Consider the following 25,259-nt stretch of genomic DNA (forward strand, 5'->3'; position numbering starts at 1 on the left):
AAGTCATTAATGATCTGGTGATGAGATGATGGAGAAAGCCTCCTGGAGATGGACCTTTGATCTGGACTTTAAAAGCAGGATGGGAATTCAGCAGGTGAAGTTTTCCCTAACAATACTGATTCTCTCTCTCTCTCTCTCTGTCTCTGTCTCTCTGTCTGTGTGTGTGTCTCTTTCTCTGTCTCTGTCTCTCTGTCTCTGTCTCTCTCTGTATGTGTGTCTGTCTCTTTCTCTGTCTCTCTCTCTCTCTCTTTCTCTGTCTCTCTCTCTGTCTCTTTCTCTGTCTCTGTCTCTCTCTCTCTCTGTCTCTCTGTCTGTCTCTGTCTCTCTCTCTTTCTCTGTGTGTGTGTGTCTCTCTGTCTCTCTCTCTGTCTCTGTCTCTCTGTCTCTCTGTCTCTGTCTCTCTCTCTCTGTCTCTGTCTCTCTCTGTCTCTGTCTCTCTCTCTGTCTCTGTCTCTGTCTGTCTCTGTCTCTCTCTCTGTCTCTGTCTCTCTGTCTCTTTCTCTCTCTCTTTCTCTCTCTCTGTCTCTCTCTCTCTCTTTCTCTCTCTTTCTATGTCTATGTCTCTTTTTTCTCTTCTTCCTTCTCTCCCTTCCTCTCTGTCTCTCTTTGTCTTTCTGACTCTCCTTCCTCTTCCTCCCTGTCTTTCTGCCTTTATCTCTGTATGTCTCTTCTGTATCTGTCTCTTTATTTCAGCCTTTATCTTTCTCTTTCTTCCTGTTTCTCTCTGTATCTCTCTGTCTCTTTCCCTCTATTTCCCTCCTTCCTTTTCTCTCTCTATCCTCCCTAATTCCTTTTCTTACTTCCCCTCTGGTTCTCATTTTCTATTTCACCTTTTTGAACCTTGTTATAAGATCTTCTATTACTCTCTTTCTCAATCTATCTTTTCTCCCTATGCTGCAAGCTTCCTGAGGGCAGGGATCTACAACACAGTACCTTGGGCATAAATGCTAAATGAGACATAATTTGATCCATGATAAAGAGCTGCTCCATGTCTGACAGCCACAGGCTAAGACTGCATTTCTAGACTGCATTTTGCATTGTGATTAAACTTATGAAGCCGTGTCACAAATTGAAAGTATTGAAACTTGGGTCTCCTGATTATCGGACTAGCACCCCTCCATCACAGTGCTTCTCACCTTGTTCCTACCTGGAGATATTTGACATCATGTCGAATTAACTTCACAAATTGTATATATTTATATGTATAGGCTGAACATATCCTATGTACATACTTGTCATTCAGGAACAATTTGATGAATGAATTAAGAAAAAATTATTTCTCTAAATTGTTTCTACAGTATCTGAGGTCCTTAATTTCCGGTGCAGGAACACACGAAAGATAGAAAAAGTCTCTGAAGATTTTAAGCTAGAAACCCCTGGCTCACTTTTTGCTTTGCTACGTCCTGGTGGAGTAACCGTAGCCAGCCCATCCCATTCTCTGAACCTCAGTTTCTCACTGAGCACATAATCATGAGCAATGATGATCTCTACATCTCCTTTCAGCTTTGACATTCTTTGATTCTGAGTAACCCCCCTCCAACAGACACACCCAACAGAAAAAGATACTGCAGAGAGAAGGGGGCCAAAGTAAAACCACAGAAAGGGGGTGGCCCTTAAATGGAGAGGGGCTGACTTTTATTCAGAGAACGCGTCTGCAGCCTCGGTTCTCTGAGTGAGGCTCAGAGAAGCTCCTCCTAGAAAGCTGGGAAGGCATTGAGTGCCGGTGTGATGAGAAAGGTTGGCCAACATCACCATCCCCTTCTGGTAATTCAGAAGACTAACTGGATCCGTGCCGTGTTTCCTGGAGCTGCCTTGGGTGGAAAAGCAAGGAGCTCCTGCCAACATTTGCCACGTCTAGGATTAGACAGCAGGCCCACAGTTCCTGGTCCTGCCTGAGACTAGAACCCAGGTCTCTGGAATCTCTATCGCACTACCCTGCCTCAGCAAAGCTCACCCACTAACTCTGGAACTCACAATCACTTGTTCCCAAGTCACTGATTCTGGAGAAATCACAGAGGGCCACAAAGTGTGATTTCTGTTCTGCACCCCTGGGACTCATCCATGAAACGCAGGGATTATACTTGATCTTGTGAGGCTGGAGGGCTCATATATGTCTGTTTGGCTTTTTGTTTGTTTGTTTGTTTGTTATTGTTGCTTTTTTGTTTTTTAATTTTTTTCTTGCTGAGACAATTGGGGTTAAGTGACTTGCCCAGGGTCATGCAGTTAGGCAGTGTTAAGTGTCCAAGGATGGATTTGCCCTCCGTCCTCCTGACTCAAGAGCCAGTGCTCTATCCCCTGCGCCATCGAGCTGCCCCCCTGTCGGTTTTTCCCATGGACTGACTTTTCCTCTTTATCCCTGCAGACATTGATGAGTGCTTGGTGAACAGTGGAGGCTGTGACCATTTCTGCAGGAACACGGTGGGAAGCTTTGAATGCAGCTGCCAGAAGGGCTATAAGCTACTAACAGATGAACGGACCTGTCAAGGTAATTCTTCCTAAAGCCCCCCTTCAATTATCTGCTCCCCCATATGCTGGCAGTCCTGAAGAGGGAGAATGAAGGCACTCGATGTTGTTGGGGGTGGCTCTGCGTGGTAATGAATCAAAGAAAAAAGACCCCAGAGGCCCCTAGCTTTGGAACAAGAGGGTACCTTTGAGATCACCTAATCCAGCCCCTCACTTCAGAGGACAAAACTGAGCGCAAGAGAAAAGCAATGGCTTGGCCAAGATCACAGCCTGAGTGAATGGCAGAGGCAGCCTCAGCTCGAGAGGCCCAGGCCACAAGCTGCCTACAAGGAGAGCTGAGACCCCTGGTCGTGGAGGGCAGCCTCTGGTTTTACAGCACTTCTGTAGCTTTGTGCCTCTGGGATCCAAGGTCCCCTGGTCCTTGCTACTTCTTCGCTTCTGAGGGACTCGGACAAGGAAGGTCAAAGAGGAGGTGGCCCAGGTATTGACCCCATTTGGCACAAGGACCAGAACGTAGAAAGCTCCCGGCAAACCTCTAAAGGTGGCCTATGGATCTGCAATTGCCATGGCTCCTAATCTAATTTCCAGTTGTGACTATAAAGCATCTTAGAAGTGACTTAAAAGTCCTTGTCACTTGGCTCCAGGCTCAGGGCGTGATCTGAGGTGTCAGCCTACATAGTGTAGAGTCCCTTCTTGCTATATAAAGGTCTGAAGTTTGTCAGGAGAACCCCCTCCCGTTCATTTTCACTGCCTCAGGAATAATAACTGAGAGCCCTGGACACTTTACAAAGTTCTTTTCATACCATGGCCCCTTTAGTCCTTACAAAAATGCTTCGTGCAGAAAGTCACGGCGCCTTAGAGATGTACTAAAGTTCTCCCCCCACATCCCTGCTTGCAGACCTCCAGGCTAAACCTTTCCAATCCCTCCAATTATTTCCTCAACCCGAGTCCTGCTGACTGGCAATCCCTAGTGGCCCTCTCTACTTTACTCGTGTCCTTCCTCAATTGTAACCCTGACTTAGGAGGGGGATATGTCATCAGATTTGTCACAGAGCATCTTCTTTTTCAAGTATATGTGGCATTAGGTGGCTCCTAGGACATTTACATCACTGACATGGGAAGATTCTCATGCTCTACAAATCCATCATTTTCATGGTTTACTTTATCCTGTTGCTTTTGGTTGACCGTTATTTTCCTGAAAAGTTACTATGATACATTAGATGGATTATCTTATACTCTCCTGCCTAAGGAAAGAGGGACATTCACAATTTTGTCTATACCAGGGGTAGGGAATGTCCGGCCCATGGGCTGTATAAATATTATTCATTGGAAATCAAGGTTGGTTTGTTTTTTTTTTTCAGAGGATTAAAGGAAGGGCTATAAAATATTTTCACCAACATCTAGGATGGCAAGAGATTCTGGCTCCAGGGTAAAAGGGGCCACAATCCTGAGATGTTAGCCTCTTAAAGAATGGGGGCCATCAGCTGTTCACCAATTTCATCCTTCCTAGCGTTTAAAGCCCTCCGCAATTTAGATTCATCCTGTCGCCATCCAGTCTCATTTTATATTGTTTCACCTACTCTTATGTTCTAGCCAAACTAGACTCTTAGCTATTCTCTGAATTCATTCTATTCACCCCTAATTATATGCATTATTATAAACCTTAGAATATACTTAGAATATACTCCCTCTTCATCTCTAGCTATTGAAATTCTTCTCTTCCTTCAAGTCCCAGTTCTTGGATCCCTCCTTCCTTGAATCTTTTTCCTTTAAAGGAAATTATCATATGAATTTATCATATGTTAAATCCCAAAACAATATTACTGCATAACTCTGTGAACTGTAAGCACGTAATAAGCATTACTGAATTGAACTGAATTTAATTGCCTGAGATTACTTGCCCTATCTCATCCCCTACCCACACCCCCCAGAACTTCCTCCTTACTGGACAGCTCCTTAGAAATAGCCCCTTAGGGTCAGGCACTATCAGCTCCTAGACCACGGCCCTCCACACAAGGAAGGGGTCTGCTTGACCACCGGATTGACCTCTCTCTCCCCCAGCTGTTCTCTGGTGGAAGCCATCCGCCTCCTGCCCAGCTGCTGTTTTCTGACATCTCCTCTGTAACAAGAACGGGCTACACTCAGCTTGGGGTGCCTGGGAACAGTGGGCAAAACTGGCATTGATGGCTGAAGAGCGCCGGCTTGTGGCAGCAGGGGAGCATCGGCTCACTCATTTCCTTAAAACAACATCTAGACATTTGGATTCATGGAATCAAAGGCGTTTAGAGATGAAAGGGCTTGTAAAAACCATCTAGTCTGACCCCTTCTTTTTACAGTTAGGGAAACAGAGGCCCAGAGGTAGAACGTCAGAACCAGAACTCAAAAAACCCCTCACTGTACTGGGACTTCCTCAATAATGGTCTTAAAAACAAATGACATTTGGCATGGTACCAAGAATGAGTTCTTCCGCTTACCACCAGGGCAAACTCTGGGCAAGGCACTTCTCCTCAAGGATTTTCAATTTGCTCCACAGATGGAGAAATAGATAGACAGACAGACAGACAGACAGCTAGGTAAGTAGGTAAGTAGGTAGGTAGATGATAGAGACGTAAGACATATAGTCTTAGATATAATTTACTTAGATCTTTGCAAAACTTTTATTCAAATATTTTATTCTATTCTTGTGGATAAAATAGAGAGATATGGACCAGATGAGATATAGCAAACAGCCACAGTCCACAACACTCCAGAGTGTGGCCCAATCCAGATTAAACCGAGGAATACTTAACAAACTAGGAACTACTTAACAAAATAAATAAAAATACAATAAAACCAGGTAATAGGACATTTGACAATTAAGCCAGCATACCCCTGCCATAGGGATCCTTATATGGGAATTAGTAGCCCCAGACCACATTGAAGTAGATGGCACTACAATCAGATGGATTCGGAGCTAATGGGATGGCCAGAATCAAAAATCAGACGTTAATGATTTTATGTCTTTGTGGCAGGAGGCCCCAAGGATTAGCCCCTGGTTGCTGTTTGACATTTTTATGGATGACTCAGATAAATGAACAGATGTCATGCTCATCAAATTAGCAAATGACAAAAGCTGGAGTATGTTTGGGGGGGATAGGAAGGGGGTAAGCTAATATACTAGATGGCAATCAGGTTCCAAAAGGATCTTGACAGGCTATTAGATAGGAATCACCAAGCAATAACCTCAAGGCCAAATACAGTCTTGTTTGCTGACTCAAGCTAAAACTGGCTTTTAAATTTTTATACTTAGGTACCCAAAAAAAATCAGCTTTGCAAGAGGAGGCCTGGATAGACATCAGTAGTTCTGAAAAAGATCTGGGAGTTTTGGTGGCCAGCAAGAGCTCAATATGATGAGTTAGCAGTGGGCTGTGACTGGCACAAAAGCTAATAAAATCATGGGCAGGACTTCCAGGAAAATGGAGGTAATATTCCCACTGAGCTCTACCTTTGTCAGTCCACATCTGTAGCATATACTTCAGGTCTGGGTACCAAAGCTTTATAAAACTAAAAACTAGAAAAACAAGTGTCTAAAAGAAGGCTATCATAACAGTGAGGGACCGTTGAAAATCTGATAAAGAATCTGGGCATAATTAGCCTGGAGAAGAGAAGAGTTGGGATTTTGGAAACTATCTTCAAGTATTTTAAGAAATATTACATGGAGTTGAGATTTAATTTGTTCTCTTTGGCAGAATCAGCAGCAGTAGGAAGAAATTGTAAAGAGGGAACCTTAGAGATGATGTCAGTAGAAACTTTAGAACAATGAGATTTGTTAGACAGCAAGTAGAATGACTTTCCTCCTGAGGGATGGATCATCCTCCTTAAGGAGAGTCTGGACCATTTGTCAGGTGTGTTGATGGAGCGGCGCTTCCTTTAGCACATGAATTAAAACCGACCGTCTCCTTCCAATTCTCCAATTCTGCAAGTGTGTGAAGGTCTTTTCCAGTTCCAAATCTATGGTTCTGCATCTTATCATAGCAAGTAGTCTCAAATCTGGGCAATTCCAAATCCAAAGTTGGATGAGCAGCCTGATTTTGACAATCTGCACTGACATCTAGTGGCTGAATTTCTGAACATCTGGTCCGATTCAACACAACTTAGGTGTCTGCTATGTGCAAGCCAGTGGGAAGGAATTGCAAGGTGGGGAGGGTGGGAGGTACAGAAGGCTTATTTCAGCTGGACAAAGCTTCCCCCTGAGAGATGCTCAGCAGTACAGAGGATTACCCAAGACTCTGTCACTGGAATTCTTCAAGGAGAGTTTAAAGCCAGCATCTTTTTGGCTGCCCACTTTCTTTCTTTTTTTTAAATTTTTATAATTATAATTTTTTTGACAGTATATATACATGAGTAATTTTTTTATAACATTATCCCCTGTATTCATTTTTCCAAATTATCCCCTCCCTCCTTTTACTCCATCCCCTAGATGACAGGCAATCCCATACATTTTACATGTGTTACAGTATAACCTAGATACAATATATGTGTGTAAATCCCATTTTCTTGTTGCATGTTAAGTATTAGATTCCAAAGGTATAAGTAACCTGGGTAGACAGACAGTAGTGCTAACAATTTACATTCACTTCCCAGTGTTCCCTCTCTGGGTGTAGTTATTTCTGTCCATCACTGATCAACTGGAAGTGAGTTGGATCTTCTTTATGTTGAAGATTTCCACTTCCATCAGAATACCTCTTCATACAGCATTGAAGTGTACAGCGATCTTCTGGTTCTGTTCATTTCCCTCAGCATCAGTTGATGTAAGTCTCTCCAAGCCTCTCTGTATTCCTCCTGCTGGTCATTTCTTACAGAGCAATAATATTCCATAACCTTCATATACCATAATTTACCCAACCATTCTCCAATTGATGGACATGCATTCATCTTCCAGTTTCTAGGGCTGGCCACTTTCACTACTCCAATCAATCCACACAGCTGCCAAAGGGATCACCATAAAGGGCAAGTCTACAGTCTCACCCTATTGGCCCCCTAAACAACCCCCCATCTCCTGTCCCCAGGCCTTTGCATTGGCCATCTCTCATGACTGGAAGGCTCTCCTTTCTCATTTTTACCTCCTGAAATCCCTCGTTTCCTTAAAAACTCAGCTCCAAGCCACCATGAAGTTTTTCCCAATCTCCCCAGCTACTAGTGCCTGCCAAAATTACCCAGTTTTCATTTTGTACATATTTTATATATGCTTATTATGCATATACATGATTTCTCACCAATTTGAATGTAAGCTCCACAAGGGCAGGGATTCTTTCATTTTGCATTTGTATTCCCAGAACTAGCACAGTGGCTGGCATTTGTAGGTGTTTAATAAATGCTTGTTGCTTAACGGCTCATTAACCATGAGAGGATTCCTGCTCAGGGAGAGGTTAGACCAGGTATCTTCAATTCCCATCCTACTCTGAGACTTAGTGAAAACCTGAGTATCTAAGAAGTTGTCCTATGGAGGACAATTAGGTCAATGGAGAAATGTTAGAAGGAAGCACATTTCAGCTCAATGGAAGGGGGAAAATGCCTGAGAGAGCTGTCCAGCAATGTTTTGGGCTGCCTCGGGTGCTTCATCATTGGGAGCCTTCAAAGAAAGCCTGAAAGAAAAGGCACCTGTTCTGACCATCCCATTAACTCTGTGATGATGATTCTAAAGTTCTGACCTTTCTCCCTTCCTCCTGCAGACATAGACGAGTGTTCCTTCGAGAGGACCTGCGACCACACCTGCATCAACTCTCCGGGCAGCTTTGAGTGCCTGTGTCACCAGGGCTACACTCTATATGGCCTGACCCACTGCGGAGGTTTGGAGTCGTTCCTTCTTTAGGGGGTAGGGGGAGGCCTGATTCTTCCAGAAGTAGGGTAGGCAACTGGGCAACGATCCCTCAAGGGGTAAAGAAATTAAGCTGCAATTGAATAATGTCAGAGAACGAATTAAAAATAATTAGAAATTAAATTAACACTGGGCAAGTCACTCTCTTTCTCTGAGCCTTAGCCTCTTGATCTGTAAAATGAAGATATTAGACCAAACAATTTCCTTTCAGCTCCAATACTGTCCATTCCAGAGCCCTTTCTAAGTCTAATGTTCCATGTCCTATGTTCTAAGTAAGGTCCCCTTTCAATTCTAACAGTTCTATTTAATGCATTATCCTTTACGGTAATGTTAGTCAAGGTGCTGAGGGAAGGAGGCAAGAGGGAAAGGGAAGAGTATTTGAGTGGCAGGACCAGACCCCAAAAGTAGAGGAACAAATTGATTTGAAAGGCTCCAGGAAAGCACCCAAAACAGGCTCCTGGATGCAAAACAACTTCTTAATGGCCAACAACAAGCCCTAAATGTCCACCATTAGAGCTTCATATTTTGGGTTAAGATATTTAAGGTCTCTGTGATAAGGATCATTTTTTTTTTCAGACAGATATTTGACTTTTGATTGAGAGAATGATAGTTTTAGAGCTTGCACCATTGTAAAGAATATGGACTCAAGGGCAAGAGCACAGCAATAATAATAATAATAATAATATCTCATTTAAGTAGCACTTTAAGATTTACAAAGTACTTTCCTCCTAACAATCCTACAAAGTAGATCAAACAAATATTTTAATCCCCATTTTATGGGTGAGGAAACTAAAACCTATAAGGGTTAAAATTTTTTCTCATGGCCACATAAGACTTAAAAGAGACCCAAATCTCTTGGCTCATGTCTAGATGTCTAGTTGGGGAAACTGAGGCCCCAAAAGGAGAGCTTTAAGAAACTAAGATTTTAGTGCCGAGCTGAGGCTTATAGTCAATCTCCAGGATCCCATTGCTCCATTCTGCCTTTTATGGTGGCTCCAACGTAGCAGGAATGAATAAGGGATTGTTTACCCAAACTTTAATTTCCTCTAACAGGGGCATTTCTCTTAAAGCTTGAAAGGGATAGTTTTAAGTCCCAAAAAAGAGAGAATTATGCTATAGACTAAACCACATAGAAATAGCATAATTTAAAAGTATAAAGCTATAATGGGCTTGAATCAAGTCATCGTTATACTAGAATATAATAGAGTGCGGTTCATTATGAGAAGCTCTATATTTGGGAGAGGAGGGCCAGAGCTGTGGTAAATCATGTTAGGTAAATCAACTAGGAGTGGAGGGGAGGGGCAGTAATCTTGGTTGTAGCTGTACAGAATGGGGAAGAAGGAGGAAAGTTAGAAAATGAAGCTGTGCCCTAGAAAAGGGGGAGAAGACATGGGGGAAGAGCACCTCGGACATTCTCTTGTCCTCTCCCTGGGGCTGCGCCCTGGGCTTGGGGAGAGGGAAACCTCCCCAACCTTTGAAGGCCATAAAGGACAGAGCTGAAGACTTTGTTTTGACCTCATTCTCCCAAGTTAATCAAGTCACTTCTTCCGTCAGGGCCTTTTTCCTCCTGAGGGGTATCATTTCCGAGGCCCCTTCCAGCTCTAAAACTGTGATCTGACTTGCCATTTTGTGTGTGAAAGGCCCCTTGGGCCTCCTTATGCTGGGAGCCGCTAGGACTGTGGGCTGCACGTGCGGCAGTACCAGGGTAGCAGCCACCAGTGAATGGCCGTCCCCTGGGGTATTCATGACTGTAGAAGTTATGTGAGTGACTCTGTGTGCCTAGAGGTAGTTATGTCGGCGTCTGGTCCATTTGATTCAAGAAGTGCTGAAAGTCTCTTGTGTGTGAGGTCCTGTATCAGCCCTCAGTATACAAAGACCAAAATGAAATCCTCCTGGCCTTTAAAAACCTTCTGTCCCATTGGGGTGGGAGGCCAGGAGCTCAGTGGATTCAAAGTAATTGGAGAGAATACTAACTTGCCTGGAAAGTTCCAGGAAGACTTCTCGTTAGCCTGAGATGGGCTCTGAGGGAGGAAAAGTATTCGGAGAGACCTGGTATTTGGAAGGTACAACCAGCGTCACGGAGGCCGAGAGACCATTCATTCCGAGGCCATTTTATCTGGAGTGGCGATTTTGTGAAAGGTGTCAGATGAAATGAGCCAGCAAAGTTGGGTGGGAATCCCTTTGGCAAGGCCTTTGAGCACGTCTCCATGAGCCTGTCCATCTGATGAAGGGCCACAGACTGACAATACCGCTGCGTTTGCGCACGTGATCTCAACTGATCATCGCCATCCTCCCCAGCCAGCCCCAGTAGTAGTCTCAGAGAAGAAACTAAGGGACAGAGAGGGGAAGGTCACACAGTAAGGAACAATAGGCATTCAACAAATACTTATTAAGCACCTACTATGTGCCAGGCTCTGAACACACAAAGCCAAAATCAAAACAAACCCTTCCTGCCCTCCAGGATCTTACACTCCAGCCAGGGACACACAAGAGGAAGTGCAAAGCCTAGAGAACTTGACCCCCATCTCCTGTCCCCGAGTCCAGTGCATCCCTTCTACTCCGTCATTATGGTGTCTGCCCCTGTGACTCCGTTTCTGGATGTCTGCCTTCTCTTTTCCTGGTGAACCTTCCCAGAAAATGTTCTTTCCACTTTATCGCCTGCCCTCTGACCTCACCAGGTCTGTCCCTCTGTGCCTCCAGATGTTGATGAGTGCAGCATCAATAATGGCAGCTGTGACTATGGGTGCATCAACACGATGGGCAGCTATGAGTGTGCCTGCCCTCCTGGAAGGAAGCTCCATTGGAACAAGAAGGATTGTGTTGGTGAGTAAGTCCCAATTGCTTCCCCATCCCCAGGGGTGGGGCCTTGGACAACGAAGGGGATCAGTGCTGTGGAAGGTCTGGAAACCCCAGCACAGGAACCAAGTTCAAGGTTTTGAGATCGTAGGATCGTAGATTTAGAGAATCAAAAAAAATACAGTCTAGCCTAAACAAGGTCCCTGACAAAAGGGCTCAGTACAGCCTCCACTTGTAGAGTCCCATTGAGGGGGAAATCATCACCTCCAGGAATGGCTCAACCTCCGTTAAATCTGCTTCCCCACTGGCACCCATTGCTTCCAGCTCTGCCCAGTCCAGACAGAACAGACACGTTCCAGGCCTTTGCTCCATGATGGCCCTTTTAGATACTGATAAGTAGCGATCATGATCTACATTTCTCATCCCCGGGCCCCCTCCGGCTCCCTCAACCAATCCCCATGTTTCCAGTCCTTGCCCTAGTTGCCACAATGTAGGACGACAGAAATGATCTGATCAGGAGGTCTCTGCCTCTTGTAATGAACCTAAAGGTAACGTTCTGTCCAGGCTGGTCAGGAACATGGCTATGGCTCTTCTGGGGAGTCTTCTCTCCTTCACCTGGTGGCCTGAACATCCTTCCTCTCTCCCCTGGGGCCTGCGCTGACAATTGGTGAAGTGACCTCCAGGATGTGGGGCAGTGGGCGCTGAGAACCACCTTCCCCCACCCCAGGTCCTTTCACCTTCCTGATCCCTGCAAGGATCAGGAGAATCCCTGGAGGATCCTGGGGGATGCCCTTGCATGTGACCTTTGTGTCTTCCTCCTCAGAGACAGTGAAATGCCTCCCTGGTGCAAAGGCAGCCCCCCGAATCCAGCTGGCCTGCAGCAGGACCGGAGGCCTGGAGACCTGCTTCCTGGCCTGCCCTTCCAACACGCTCTTTATTCCAGGTAATTCCAGCAGCTACCATGTCCTTCCCCAAGGGAGGGGAGACAGGAATTCCTCTCCTTTGGCTAGAACCAGAGAATTTGGGATTTTCTCACTTTTCTAGTCAAACATAAGAAAGATGGGGCAGAGCCCTGACCTCCTAGGTCCTGTACCCTTCTACAGGAAGCCTTCCCTGATCCCTTTAGTTGTTGGCACTCTGCTTTCATCACGTTGCCATGTTTTTATTAATCTCAATATATGTTAGATCCCTGCAGGGAAATGTAAACTCCTGAGGAACTTTTTTTTGGCTTGTCAACACATAGTAGGTGCTTAATAAATGCTAATTAGATTGGATTGGATCTGAGGGTGGAAAATGCACTGGATTAATTGGGAGATCAAAATTTGAATCTCAGTTTGGCCCTGATCACCTGGGCATCTTTTGGAGAGCTATTTCACCTCCTTGAACCTCAGCTGTCCCATCTGTGAAATGGGGTTTTGATAAAGTGTTCTAATATATATCCTGTACATTACTTAATTTGAACATCACAGCAGTGGAGGGGAACTAGAGGCATACCGATTGGACTATCCCTCCTTCTTTAGGTAAGGCTCAGACATAAATAGTAACTAGCCAAGGGTGACAGAATCATGAAGTGGTTTTGCTTTGAGCCCAGATCCCATCTGACTACAAATTCAGGTCTTTCTATTACACAACAGAATATGTCACAGGGGCATTTGGATGGGGAGGCATTGAAAGTTTGTTTTGAAAAGAAAAGAAGCAGTTTGCAGATATACAGGATCCTTCTTATTGTCCCAAGAGCCCCAAACTGAGAGTGTGAGGCACCTGAATTTGCCCCCAGTTCTTGCTGCCTGTTAAGTGTGTGATCCTGAGCAATGCACTTGCTCTCATCCCTCTGAGCGTCTGCATCTTCACTTGTAAAACGGGGATTAAAAATGCTCGCGTGGCCAGCCCCGTGGGGCTTCTGTTGGGAAAGTGCTGCACAGACTTTGAAGCACCAAAGAAAGGCTGTCCCAGTGCCAGTCATTCTGTTACTAGCAAGTTGTTGTACCACTAGGTAATGGAACATGGTGGACAGAGAGCCGGTTTCAGCCAGGAAAACCGGAGCACAGGTTCCCTTCTGACTGTACAAAACTTGGCAGTCACAAATACTGACTGGACAGAAAGGACGGTCGGTCCATTAAGAGAAGGGGATCTTCTTTATGCTAGTGTTCTTCAGTTGTTTTTCAGCTGTGACCCCCACTTGGGGTCACAGATACTGAAATGGCAGGAAACATCCTAGGGATCCTCATCTTCATTGTGCTCCCCTAGACTAGATCGTGTATGGCACACAACTAGTGGATCTGTGGAGGGGAGCGGAGGTTCCTTCCCAAGCCACCCCCAGATCAGTGAAACCTCAGATCCAGTCCAAAGTAAGCATAATCAGTCATATGGAGATAATTATATCTAGATACACATGGACCCACATTCAACTCTCTTTGGCCAGTCATCCCTCATATTATTGGGTATAATTATCTTTATTATTATTAATATTCCATTCTCCGACAACTTCTGACTTAAATGGGAGATAGATGTTAATTCAAGGGACTTTGGGATGGGGCCCCGTCCCCAGGGACTTTATCGGAGCCTCGGTGTGTTCACTCTTTCTCTTCTTTCCAGATTCAGAGAACAGCTACTCACTGAGCTGTGGCGTCCCAGGACAACAGGGCAAGTCACAGCAGAAACGCAATTCCACCGTCCCCAGCTGCACGGGTAGCGCCTCTCATTTATTCTTTGATCTAGCACTGCCCGGAGCCTCATACTGTACAGGCCCCAGGGAAGATGCAGAAAGCCACAAACACGGACTGAACAGAAAGGGTGTTAGGGAAGCAGTCAGTCTAGTAGGAGAGGAGCTTCTTTAGCTGTTGTTCTTCAGTGGTTTTCAATCATATCCGACTCTCTGTGACACCATATGGGATTTTCCTGAGAGATGCTGAAGTGGTTTGCCATTCCCTTCTCCAGCTTTTTCCAAATAGGGAAACTGAGGCAGATAGATTGAAGTGACTTTACCAGAGTCACACAGCTAGGACTTGAACTTCAGTCCTAACTCCAGAGCTGGCTCCATGCACTGTGTCACCCCGCTGTCCTCTTCTTTACTTTGGGAGACCCTAAGAGCTCATGGTTCTAAACTTCTGGTCAGGATTCCAGGATGTTTCCCTTCTCAGCAGCAGTGGATGGAGTAGACAGAGAGCTGGCTTTAAGCAGGAGAACCTGGGTCCAAGCCCCACCTCTGGCACAGACTCTAAGCGAATCCTAGAAAACTCTGGGTACTCCCAAGAAACACTAAAATTGCCCTTGCCATTTGCCTCCAGCGCAAACAAAAGATATTTCCTTGAAAAATCTTTGAAAAGACAGTTATCAGGAAAGGCAACTCAGCATGATGGACAGAGTGCTGGGCCTAAGGGCAAGAAGGGCTTAGTTCAAATCCTGCTTTTGCCCTTTATTAGCTGTGTGACTCTGGGCAAGTCACACCATTTCTGCCTGCCTGTTTCCTCATGAGGGGACCAAAGAGGATTGTCTTTAAGGCCCCTTCCAGCTCTCGATCTCCCTTCCCATGCAGGAGATAGTAAGCCTTCCTCATCCAATTCACTTGTCTCTGGCAAGTGATATGGCCTCTCTGGGACTCAGTTTCCTTATTTGTAAGAAGAGGAAGTTGGACTAGATGAAGTTGATCCGATCTTGTTTTATGTTATGTGGTTCTTTGTTCCAACCTAGCAAAATGTAGAAATATACCTGGACCAAGAAGGGCAATGTCTTGACCAACTAATGGCAAGTGAATGATGACCACTTCTTCCCTTTGTTCATTCCCTCTCCCAGCTGGGGCTAAAAATGGCAAAAAAGAGCTTCACTGACTCCTCCAGAACTATCCGCTTTCAGTAATTCAATCAACGAGTACGAATCATGGGCCTCCATGTGCCCAGCACTCAGGAACATTATAGAAGTGGCCCATGGTTCTGCCCTTAATAAGTTAGGGCCCCTTATTGAAGAAGTCCAGTTGTTTTAGTCAAAGTCCTTTAGTCCTCAATCACTCAAAGTCCCTCTGGCTTATTATTTCATCAAGAGAAATGAGCAAATAGAACAGAAAGGAAAAGAACTCATTAAGCAGTAGCTTCTAAGCACTGCACAAAGTGCTAAGGATACAAAAAGAAAAGGGAGAGAAACCTTCCTCTCCAGGGCTTCGCTTTCTAGTCACGGGAGATGATACCATAGTTGGATTTCATAGCAAATAGAAGGACTTAGGAGTCCTTTGGATGATGTGGGGGTGGCTAGAGATACACCCTTTCTGCCTGGTTACCACAAGAAAGCCGGCACTTGGCTAAAAGACAAGCCGAGGAAGGCAGCAGGGACTGACAATAACCCTAAGAGCAGCAGCACTCCCTGTCCCACTGGAGCTTCCCATAGACAAGAGATTAAATGTAAGAGAACAAAGGTTATTTGGCTTTTGTGCAGAAAAGCTGATTGCAACACCCCAGAGCTGATGAAATTCAAAGGAAGGAGACATGGGGAGCCAGATGACAGGTCCCTGTGGTTGACCAGCAGGCTGGTGACTGTTCTCGTGTCTGGCTGGCTTTCCCTTTCTGTTGTTGATTCTGAATGGTCGATGTCTATAGGAAAGTCTCTTGGATGGTGGTAGCCTGAGGTCTTAGGCTTAGAGAATGGTCAGCAGATAACTATATCCTCGACACCCTCCGAGCCCTTCCTGATTTTTCCAGGTCACTTAGAAGGCCAAAGATCACAGGATGTTGCCAGTCAGAGGAACTGACAAGCCACCACTAATCACAGCAGGATGGTAGGGCAAGGGAGGAGATGGGTGATGTCCCTGCTTTGAGGTGCTCTCTTGGGCTTTTTTGCAGATCCTCTGATCCCCCCTGTCAAGCAGAAAGCCCGTTTCAAAATCAGAGATGCTAAATGTCACCTGCGACGACGCAGCAAGGATAAGGTGAAGGAGGTGGGAAAGCAAGCACTACTCGGTGAGTGGCCTGGCTGCCATGGCGGCTGGCGCCTGGCATCCATTCCCATGGGAGCCAGTGGGCAGAGTATCTTAATGACTTGGAGAAGAAGAGGGTCCTGAATTAAGAGGGTCTGATGGGTCCCTCTCTTGGTAGGAAGTAGGCATAGCGAGAAGGGTTTCAGGAAATTTGACATGTATTCATCAAGGGATGAACAGATGTTCACTGAGCATAAGGCCTCTTGCTAGGAAGGTACCAGAGAAACAAAGACAGAAGGGACATTCCCTCAAGTTGCTGCACCGGCCAGAGAAGCAGGAAGACCCTGTTATGTGACATTGGACAAGCCGTGGCCTTGCCCAGCCCTCAGGTCCTTCACCTGCAAAGTGAAGGGGGGTCTCTTAGCTCGTGCCCTGTGAGGCTCTCGGCCCTGGTTGTTTTTATTCCTACACTCCCCCATCACAGAAAATTAGAGTTGTTGAGGCAACAGCTTAACTTCATTAAATGCATTTTATATGATGTTTCTTGAAAGCCAGAGTGGCTCAGTGGATGGAGCTGGCCCCGGGTCAGTGCCAAGGAGCTGCCAGGCAAGGACGTGCGGCCTTAGTCCTGTCCTATTGTGCTGTAGTTGTGTTCCCGTCTTATGTCTGTCAGCCCGTGAGCTCCTTGGGGAAGGGGCCAGGGTCATTTGTGAGCTCTATATGCCCAGCACCCAACTGCAGGAGGCACTTAATAAGGAAGCCATCACTTCCACCTCCCCTGTGGGGCCTCTGGTAATGGCACGTCCATCCACCCAGTCACGATTTCTCTATTTCTTGAGGACCTCGCCCATGCCCTGCGCCAGGCATGGAGGCCCAGCCCTGCCACCCCAGCCATGCCCACCGTCTGCTTCTTGTCTCTCTCATGTACCTCTTTTATGCCAAGGTGGTCAATTCCCTTGTACAGACAACTGCCAAGTGACCTTCGTGAACCTCCAGTGCGACTCTTCCAAGAAGAAGCGCCGGGGCCGCAAGTCTCCTTCCAAGGAAGTGTCCCATATCACGGCCGAGTTTGAGGTAGAGATGAAGTCTGATGAGGTCTCAGGTGTGTGCAGATCGTCTTACAGACTTGTTGTTCTGTGCAATCGTGCTGTGACGAGGATATATGTGTGACTGCGTGGGCGTGACGCAAGCCAGCTGTATTACAGTTATACACATGCATCTGTGTGCACATAATACGTGCAGGCGCAAATATACCCACACATTTGTGCACGTGATATGTGCAGACACAAATATATACACATATTTGTGCACACGATACGTACAGACACAAATATACCCACACATTTGTGCACGTGATACGTGCAGACACAAATATATACACATATTTGTGTGTACAATGCGTGCAGACACAAATAGATGCATACATTTATGCATGTGATACATGCAGACGCAAACATAGACACATTTGTGTGTATAATACATGCAGATGCAAATATACACATACATTGATGTGCATGTAATACATGCAAACACAAATATATGTACACATTTGTGCAAACGACATGTGCAGACACAAAAATATGCATGCATTTGTGTCTACAATGCATGTGCACATTTTAGTCATTAGGATCAAAGGTAGAAATCAGGAAGCGTCCCTGCTTTGTGAGTTGGTGATGCATTTGGACGGTAACCCAAAGGAGGCTTTTCTCCGGGACAGTTTCAAGATCGGTGCTAATAGCCACAGTGACCAAAGAAAGAGGTGGCAGGGGCTTAGAGATGATGGCTTAGGACCCACCTTTGGCAGGGCCTCGATCACCAACAGGACCCTGAGGAAAGAGCTCAGCTTCTCCATGCCTCAGGAGACTCTCCAGAACTGAGATGCACAAGAGGTAGCACCAATTAGGAGAGGTTCCTCATCAGAAATCCCAAGCAAGTCCTAGGGATAATAGGTGTGTACCTTTGCAGGACCTTTAAGGTCTGCAGAGCAGTCACTGTACCTTTCATTTGATCCCCACAGCAGCCCTGGGGCTGGCTGCCTTTCTTACCCCCTAGTTTATATTTGAGGAAGCTAAGGCATCACCTGGCAAGGGTCCCTCCCACAGCTCAGGATGCCACAATGCAGATTGCCACTCCCTCAGGAGGTCTCACTCCCATCTGGAGTTACAGGCAGTTGTGGAGTTTAAATAGAAAGAAACTGGCCTAGAAAGAGCCAGAACTCTGGAAGGTAGTTTCCAGCATCTTTGGACCATCCATTTCAGTTCTTAGCAGTTTCTTCATCTGTAAAAAGGTTAATAATCCTTATCCTTGCTACCTCCCAAGGCTGCTGTGAGGAAGCACTTTGCAAGCCCTTATGAAATGTGAGTTACACTAAAAACTATTCCCATTCATCTCTTATTCAGACACCTGTAATACCGATTGTGTCCGGAAAAAGCTGGAACAGAAGTTGCAGGCCGCCATCAAAACACTACGGAAATCTATTAATAAACAGCAATTTTACCTTCAGTTTTCGGGTACAGAGTATGAAGTGGCCCAGAAACCAGCTAAAACTGCTGAAGGGCAGGAGGCTTGTAGCCCTGGCCTGGTGCTGCAGGATGGGAAGTGTGGTGAGTCAATCAGCCTATGTGCCTGGCACTGGACCAGGTCCTAGGGCTACAAACACAAAAGGGAAATGGTCTCAGCTCAAGGATTAAGTAACTTGCTCAGAATTAAATGCTAGTAAGAGTCTGAAGCCAGATTTGAACTCAGGAAGAAGAGTCTTCCTGACTCCAGATCTGACACTCTATCTACTGATAAACCTTACCAAAAAAAAAAAAAAAAAAAAAGAACTGATTGTCATACATATACACAGAAGTGAAGGGGGAAAAAAGAAACAAAAGCATTAATATTAAAAGAAAACATGATCTTTTATACAAGCAAAACATATTGATCTGGAAGACAGGTTGCATAAAGATAATTTAAGCATCATAAATCTTCCAAAAAAACACAACTCAAAAAAACCTCAATACCATAATTCAAGAAAAAAGAAGAAAACTACCCAGAACTTCTGAATACATATAGTATAAGGGGGTCCAGAACAAGACCTTAGGGGACAACATTATGTTAGGGGACGTGATATGGATGATGATCTGACAAAGGACTCTGAGAAGAAATGAAGTGGTCAGGTAGAAATAGAAACAAGTGAAAGCAGCGTCACAAAGCCCCAAAGAGGAGAGAGTATCCACAAAGTCAAATGCTACAGAGAGGGCCAAGAAAAAAAGGCTGATAAAAGGAAAAAAGACCTGAAAATCAAAAGATCAACAGTAACTTTGAAGTGAATAGTTTCTGTTAAGTAGCAAAAGCCAGAGTACAGAGGTCTGAGAAGAGGAAATGGAGTTAACTGACCAGCAGTGCCAGGAAAACGCCTCCAGGTTCTAGTTCTTCCCAGTGTCCCTTGAGGTAGGCTCTATGGCCAAGAAGTTAGCAAAACTAGAGTAGAGAATCTGATGCTCCATTACCTCAGGGAAGATCTTTTGCCTGCATAATTTGGGAAAGCTATTTATCTTCTCTAAAACTCAGCTGTCTTCTCTAAAAACTAAGGAGATTACACTAGATGATCTCTCAGGTCCCATCCACTTTAATAATTCCATAATCAGCGATTTATCTAGGGAGCTAAAGATGGCACATGTACAGGTGATGAAAGTATACAGTTGTACCTGAGATTATGTATGTACCCTTATGGGAATGGATAAGAATTTATTGGTTCCCTCTTCTTCATTCCCTCTAATGGCACTAGCAACATGTCTTTAAAATAGGTGGAGTTAGACCTACAAATTCAGCAAAGCAGGTCTCTAGGTCTCGGTTTCTTCATCTGTAAAATTTAGAAAACTAGAGTAGATGACCTTTAAGGTCCCTTCCAGGTCTAAATCTGAAGAAGAATATGAGTAAGAGTTGTCCTTGTTCTTGGGCAGGAAGTGAAAAGGTGAATGAGGCAGGAAGTCTCCAAGAAACCTAGGTTTGAGGTCTTCTTGAGGCAACTTTAGGAATGTCCTCATGGTTGGGTTCTGCTTTGGTTTTTCAGTGACCTGTGGACCAGGCACCTATTACAGCGGAGAGCACAGTGAGTGCCTTCCTTGTCTGCCAGGAACATATCAAGATACAGAGGGTCAGCTCACCTGTGAGCCTTGCCCAAGTAATGATGGCCAAGGCCTAGCAGGAGCCCGAAATGTGTCCGAATGTGGAGGCAAGTGAAACTTGATTTCTAAAAGAATGGCAAGTCCCCCACCTGCCCTATGTTGTCTCAGTCTGCCACTATTTTGTCTTGGGAAGCAGAGGCATTTAAAATTAAGCCCATGTTACTTGAGTCATTACACTCACTGTAATGACATCAACTCAGGTCAAGCTATCAACCAGAGAAAAGTTTGGGGATTGTGGGTAATATTATGTAAATGACATAAGGGCATTTATTTCCTTTGCCCCAGATCCTCATGCAACTCCATGTAAAGTTCGTCCCAGATCTGTACCAGAGTAGTTTGCTTTCTAATCTAATCTGAACCCAAAAGGAAGCAGCATTTCAATGCACATTCATAGCCATTGGAAAAGAGTTTTAAAAATTCCTGACCTAATGGAAAGAGTAATCCCCTCCAAAGGACAGCTCTCAAACCTATGTAACTCTGGGATCTGAATCTCAGTTTTGTAAAATAAGTTTGTACTAAATGACTATTAAGATCCTTTCTAGCTCTGAACTCAATGAATTTCTGTCAAATTCTGTAAAAAAAAATGGGATGTGGATGTAGGTAGGTCCAGTCAGTAATTCTATGACAACTAGTCAAAAGTAGTCCCTTTGTTCTCAATTTTGAATTCTCCATGTGTTTAGTTCTAGAGCTGTGGGCCCCAATGTGCAAGATTTAGAAACTAGTCCCTTCCCCAGAATCTGCCAGAGTATCTTTGGGGTTGGTCCTTCTACTTGTGGATTGGAGAAAGAGCTAAATCACAGATGTAGCTGGTCTGCCAGTAGCTTTGTCATTTCAGAAGCTGTCCCTAGGCCACTGGTCCCTACTGGACCAGCTTCCTCCCATAAGAGATGACTTTTAATTTTTCAGGACAGTGTTCTCCCGGCTTCTACTCATCCGATGGCTTCAAACCTTGCAGGCCATGCCCACTGGGCACATACCAGCCTGAGCCAGGACGCACCCTGTGCTTCCCCTGCGGAGGCGGGCTGGTGACCAAGTATGAAGGAGCTGTTTCATTCCAAGACTGTGAGACAAAAGGTAAATGCACCCTGCCTCTGATGTTTAGCAATGGGTTTGAAAGTGGAATAATGCATGGGCCATGGACCAGAAAGAATGTTCAGAGCTTCCACCTACACTTGGCAAATTAAAAGAAAAATTCCAAGTAGGGTCATACTATAATAGTACAAATCTGGTTTGATCCAACAAGCATTACATGTTTGCTGGGTGCAAGGAACTGTCCTAGGTACTGAAGCTAGAGAGACAAAATGAAAAGCAGTCTCTTTCCAGCTCCTGTGAACACACTCCCCAAGGTTTTTTATATCTTATTTTATTTCTGATTTCCATCTTGAGTCTCTCTCTCTCTCTCTCTCTCTCTCTCTCTCTCTCTCTCTCTCTCTCTCTCTCTCTCTCTCTCTCTCTCTCTCTCACATACACACACACACACAATACACGCATATGTTTACACTGACATAAAACATATTTACCTAAAGACACAACACAAGCATACTGACACATTTTTGTTTACCTATCTCATTCACATAAATATACATTTGAACACAGATACACTCACCAATATAGACATATATACACACAAGATGGAACCTTAACACAAGCAGATGATCTCACGATGAATTCCTCTCTCTTCTATCTATCAGACTTCTCCCTCTTCCTCCAAAATGGAGAAATGAACACAACAGGCCCTGTTTTCCCTGGGTCTCAGTTTTCTCATCCATAGAATGAGGAAATAGGTCTAAAGGATCTATCCAGTTGATCTTTCTAGCTCTTGAGCTAGGGGTCTATAAGGGCTCCCTGGTAGATGACTGTTTATCTTCAGATTATGCTTAAGATAAAAGATGGAGCAATCTGGCAAAGACTAATAAATTCTCTAGTTCAGAGGAAGGAGATAATCAGTGAAGGTAAGAGTAATCAAGGCAGTTTTCATAAAGGAACTGAGCATTAGCTGGATTTTTAAGAAAAAAGTTAAGTTTTGTTATAGTAAAGAAAAATGGAGAGTTTTGCTTATTCTTAAGCCTGGACAAAAGCAATTTCCACTTTTGGTCCACCTTTGGCAACTTGAGTATTTTGAAATATTAATCATAGAGGTCATACTTCTGTGAAAAGTTGCTCCTAGTAGTGTTGTAAATGTAGTGATGGAATGTGACACACATTCAAGTTCTGCATCTGATAATAACTGCTTGTCTCATGCCTTTCTGCAGTCCACTGTTCTCCTGGTCACTACTACAACTCCTCTACCCATCGCTGTATCAGATGTCCCATTGGCACCTACCAGCCAGAATTTGGTCAGAATTACTGCATAACTTGCCCTGGTAACACAAGCACTGATTTTGACGGCTCTACCAATGTTACTCATTGTAAAAGTAAGTCATTTCCCCTCCTATTGGGATGCAGCCATAAATATAGCCCTGAGGAGGCTGGGATTCCATTGTTGTGAAAAAATAATAAAGATAATTGTGATTTTGCACTGCTAACTAACAATTTAGATAATTATTCACATCTACACAGCTTTAATAGTTAGCACACCTTTATATACATTCTTTTATTTGACCGTTTCCATAACTGTGAGAGAAGGTCAGGGCATTAATGTCTCCATCTTTAGAAGGAAAAAATGGGGCTTTGGACACAGACACAGACATTACTTAGAGGTCTGGTAGCTATTACAAGCATCTAGATGTTCCAGTAGAAAGAGCACTGGATTTGGGTTTGGGAAGCCCTGAGTTAAAATCCAGAATCAGATACTTACTGTGTGACTCTAAGTAAGTCATTTAACATCTATGTGCCTTAATTTCCTCATTTATAAAATGAAGATAACAGCACCTCCTTCCTAGGTTGGTTGTAAGGACCAAATGAGATCATACTTGTAAAAAAATTTTTGCAAACAATAAAGCTGTGTTCAAATGCTAGATAAAAGCTAGCTATTGTCCCTATACTGGTTCCAGAATAATTTTTTTTTCTAAAGGCAACATGATGCAGTTGACAGGATGAGTGTGTAATTAGAGAGCCTTGATTGAAAGCCTGAATCTGCTATTTAGTGACGGCGACTTTGGGCAAGTCAGACCTCTGCTGTGGATCTGTTTCCTCCTCTCCAGCACTGTGGGTAGGTCAGGATATGAGAGGAAGATGGAAAGGTATAAATAGCCTACTTGAGTGTTGATGTCCATTCTGGCCCTAAATTGGTGACTGGCTTCTGCATAGCCCTGGAAGTGATCATACTGATATGGAAGGTAGTTGGGAATAAAAAAGAAACAGAACCTTACTTGGAGCCCTCCTTAGCTTCCTATTTACCTTCCGAGGAGTCACTTTGCAGCTCTTTCTTCCCCTGTATTATGAGCAGCATTTCACCCACTTTAGGGAAGAGAAAAGCTGGCAGCCATACAGCCTTCCCAGGTGCCACAGTCACCCAGAAGGTATAGATCTGGAACCCCCAGACAGGAATGCTACCTCCATCACAGCCATTTCTAAATGTTTTGAGGAACCCCTGAAGTAGCATTCCCAGATCAAGGCCTAATAGTTATCACCTGAATCCTTTGCTGTCAGATGTCAGGCCTGAGGGTTATAGAAAGAACTGAAGATTGATTTTTAAATGAAGATATCTCAGCATTTTATTGTGAAGTCTCCAGTTCAGTCAGCATCACAATTTGGGTTTTAACCCAGTGGATGTTCATCACTGTCCAACTAACTAGATTGAACATGTATTGAAACTTTCGAACTTAATAGGATCAAAGGATTTAAAGTCTTCCCTTGATAAGCTCCTGTGACAGTAAACCTATTAGCTTTGGGATAGCTCCGATTATTTTAGAAGCTTCTCTTTCCAAAAAGCTTGAATTTGTGTTTTTGTAATTTCTCCCTCCTGATTCTAGTTCTGTCCTTCAGGGCCACAAAGAACCAGGTGAATGGCTGTTCTGCATAATAGCCATTCAGGTACTTATCTGAGCAATTACGTTCTCACCATCTTCTCTAACAAACGGGGGAAGAACATAAAAATGCTGTTCAGAAACCCATCAATTCTCACTCTCAAGAGCCATTGAAACATAAGCATTTTGTAGTTCACATGTGGCCAGGAGGAAACCCAATGCCCAATGTTAGTTTCCATCATTCCGCAAACATTAAGGGTGCAGAAGATTAGAACTGGTACAAAGATGAATAAGACATGGAGCCCGTCTTCAAAAAGGTTCTGGTTTCTCCACAGACCAGCACTGTGGAGGAGAACTGGGAGATTACACTGGCTACATTGAGTCTCCCAATTACCCTGGTGACTACCCAGCCAATGTGGAATGTATATGGAACATCAATCCTCCACCTAAGAGAAGAATTCTTATTGTGGTGCCAGAGATATTCCTGCCCATTGAAGATGAATGTGGTGATGTTTTAGTGATGAGAAAAAGCGGTAAGTGGCTGATGATGAACTATGGAGACCTTTAAATCAAAGGATATATAATAAACTAAATTCCAAATCATTATTACTATTACCATTTCCATTATATTACTATCTATTACTATTTCTGTTTCATAAAATGCCATTGCCAGAGAATTCACCGTTGAATGACGAATACTCTCTCTCCACATTTAGCTCTAAGCTTGAAGAACAGATAAATAGTAAGTCAATGGTCCAATTTAATTTATTCTAGTGAAGGGAAGCCCACTGAACCATCTAAGGATTGCCATTATTTAGCATTACTATTAACATTTCATTTTTACTATTTAAAAAAAGGACTTTCCTCAAAAATATCCCATGTCAGGTTACTATTACAAGGATTCTTATCCACATTTTTCAAATGAGGAAACTGAAGCTTAGGGAAGGAAAATGACTTCTCCACAGTGACACAATTAATGTGTCAGAGCTGGAATCAGCCTGAGTCTCTTGACTCCCATTAAGGCTTCTTGCCATTAAACTCACATTTTCACAAAAGCCCAGGATCATGCTACTAATCTCTTGGGATCAATTAGAGTCCCTGTATCTCATCACTCTGTAAAATATATATATATATATGTGTGTGTGTGTATATATATATAT

At 44.2% G+C, this 25,259-nt stretch overlaps 1 protein-coding gene across 10 annotated transcripts in view; it reads left to right on the forward strand.

The window, feature by feature from the left end:
* The window catches only part of SCUBE1 (signal peptide, CUB domain and EGF like domain containing 1), a 207,979-nt gene that overhangs the window by 171,473 nt on the left and 11,247 nt on the right, over positions 1 to 25,259 (forward strand). For 7 of the 10 annotated variants that reach the window (XM_074271909.1, XM_074271913.1, XM_074271912.1 and 4 more), the window contains 12 exons: positions 2,363 to 2,485; positions 8,175 to 8,291; positions 11,021 to 11,143; positions 11,940 to 12,059; positions 13,712 to 13,804; positions 15,946 to 16,062; positions 16,963 to 17,121; positions 18,419 to 18,622; positions 20,077 to 20,238; positions 21,098 to 21,265; positions 22,444 to 22,605; positions 24,435 to 24,632. In XM_074271909.1, coding sequence (XP_074128010.1) covers positions 2,363 to 2,485; positions 8,175 to 8,291; positions 11,021 to 11,143; positions 11,940 to 12,059; positions 13,712 to 13,804; positions 15,946 to 16,062; positions 16,963 to 17,121; positions 18,419 to 18,622; positions 20,077 to 20,238; positions 21,098 to 21,265; positions 22,444 to 22,605; positions 24,435 to 24,632 — 1,746 coding nt within the window. The remainder of the gene's footprint in view (positions 1 to 2,362; positions 2,486 to 8,174; positions 8,292 to 11,020; positions 11,144 to 11,939; positions 12,060 to 13,711; positions 13,805 to 15,945; positions 16,063 to 16,962; positions 17,122 to 18,418; positions 18,623 to 20,076; positions 20,239 to 21,097; positions 21,266 to 22,443; positions 22,606 to 24,434; positions 24,633 to 25,259) is intronic. The other 3 variants (XM_074271911.1, XM_074271914.1, XM_074271919.1) reach the window with 1 other exon arrangement.

Source organism: Sminthopsis crassicaudata, chromosome 5 (genome assembly GCF_048593235.1).
Source record: "Sminthopsis crassicaudata isolate SCR6 chromosome 5, ASM4859323v1, whole genome shotgun sequence".
In the NCBI taxonomy this organism is placed as follows: domain Eukaryota; kingdom Metazoa; phylum Chordata; class Mammalia; order Dasyuromorphia; family Dasyuridae; genus Sminthopsis; species Sminthopsis crassicaudata.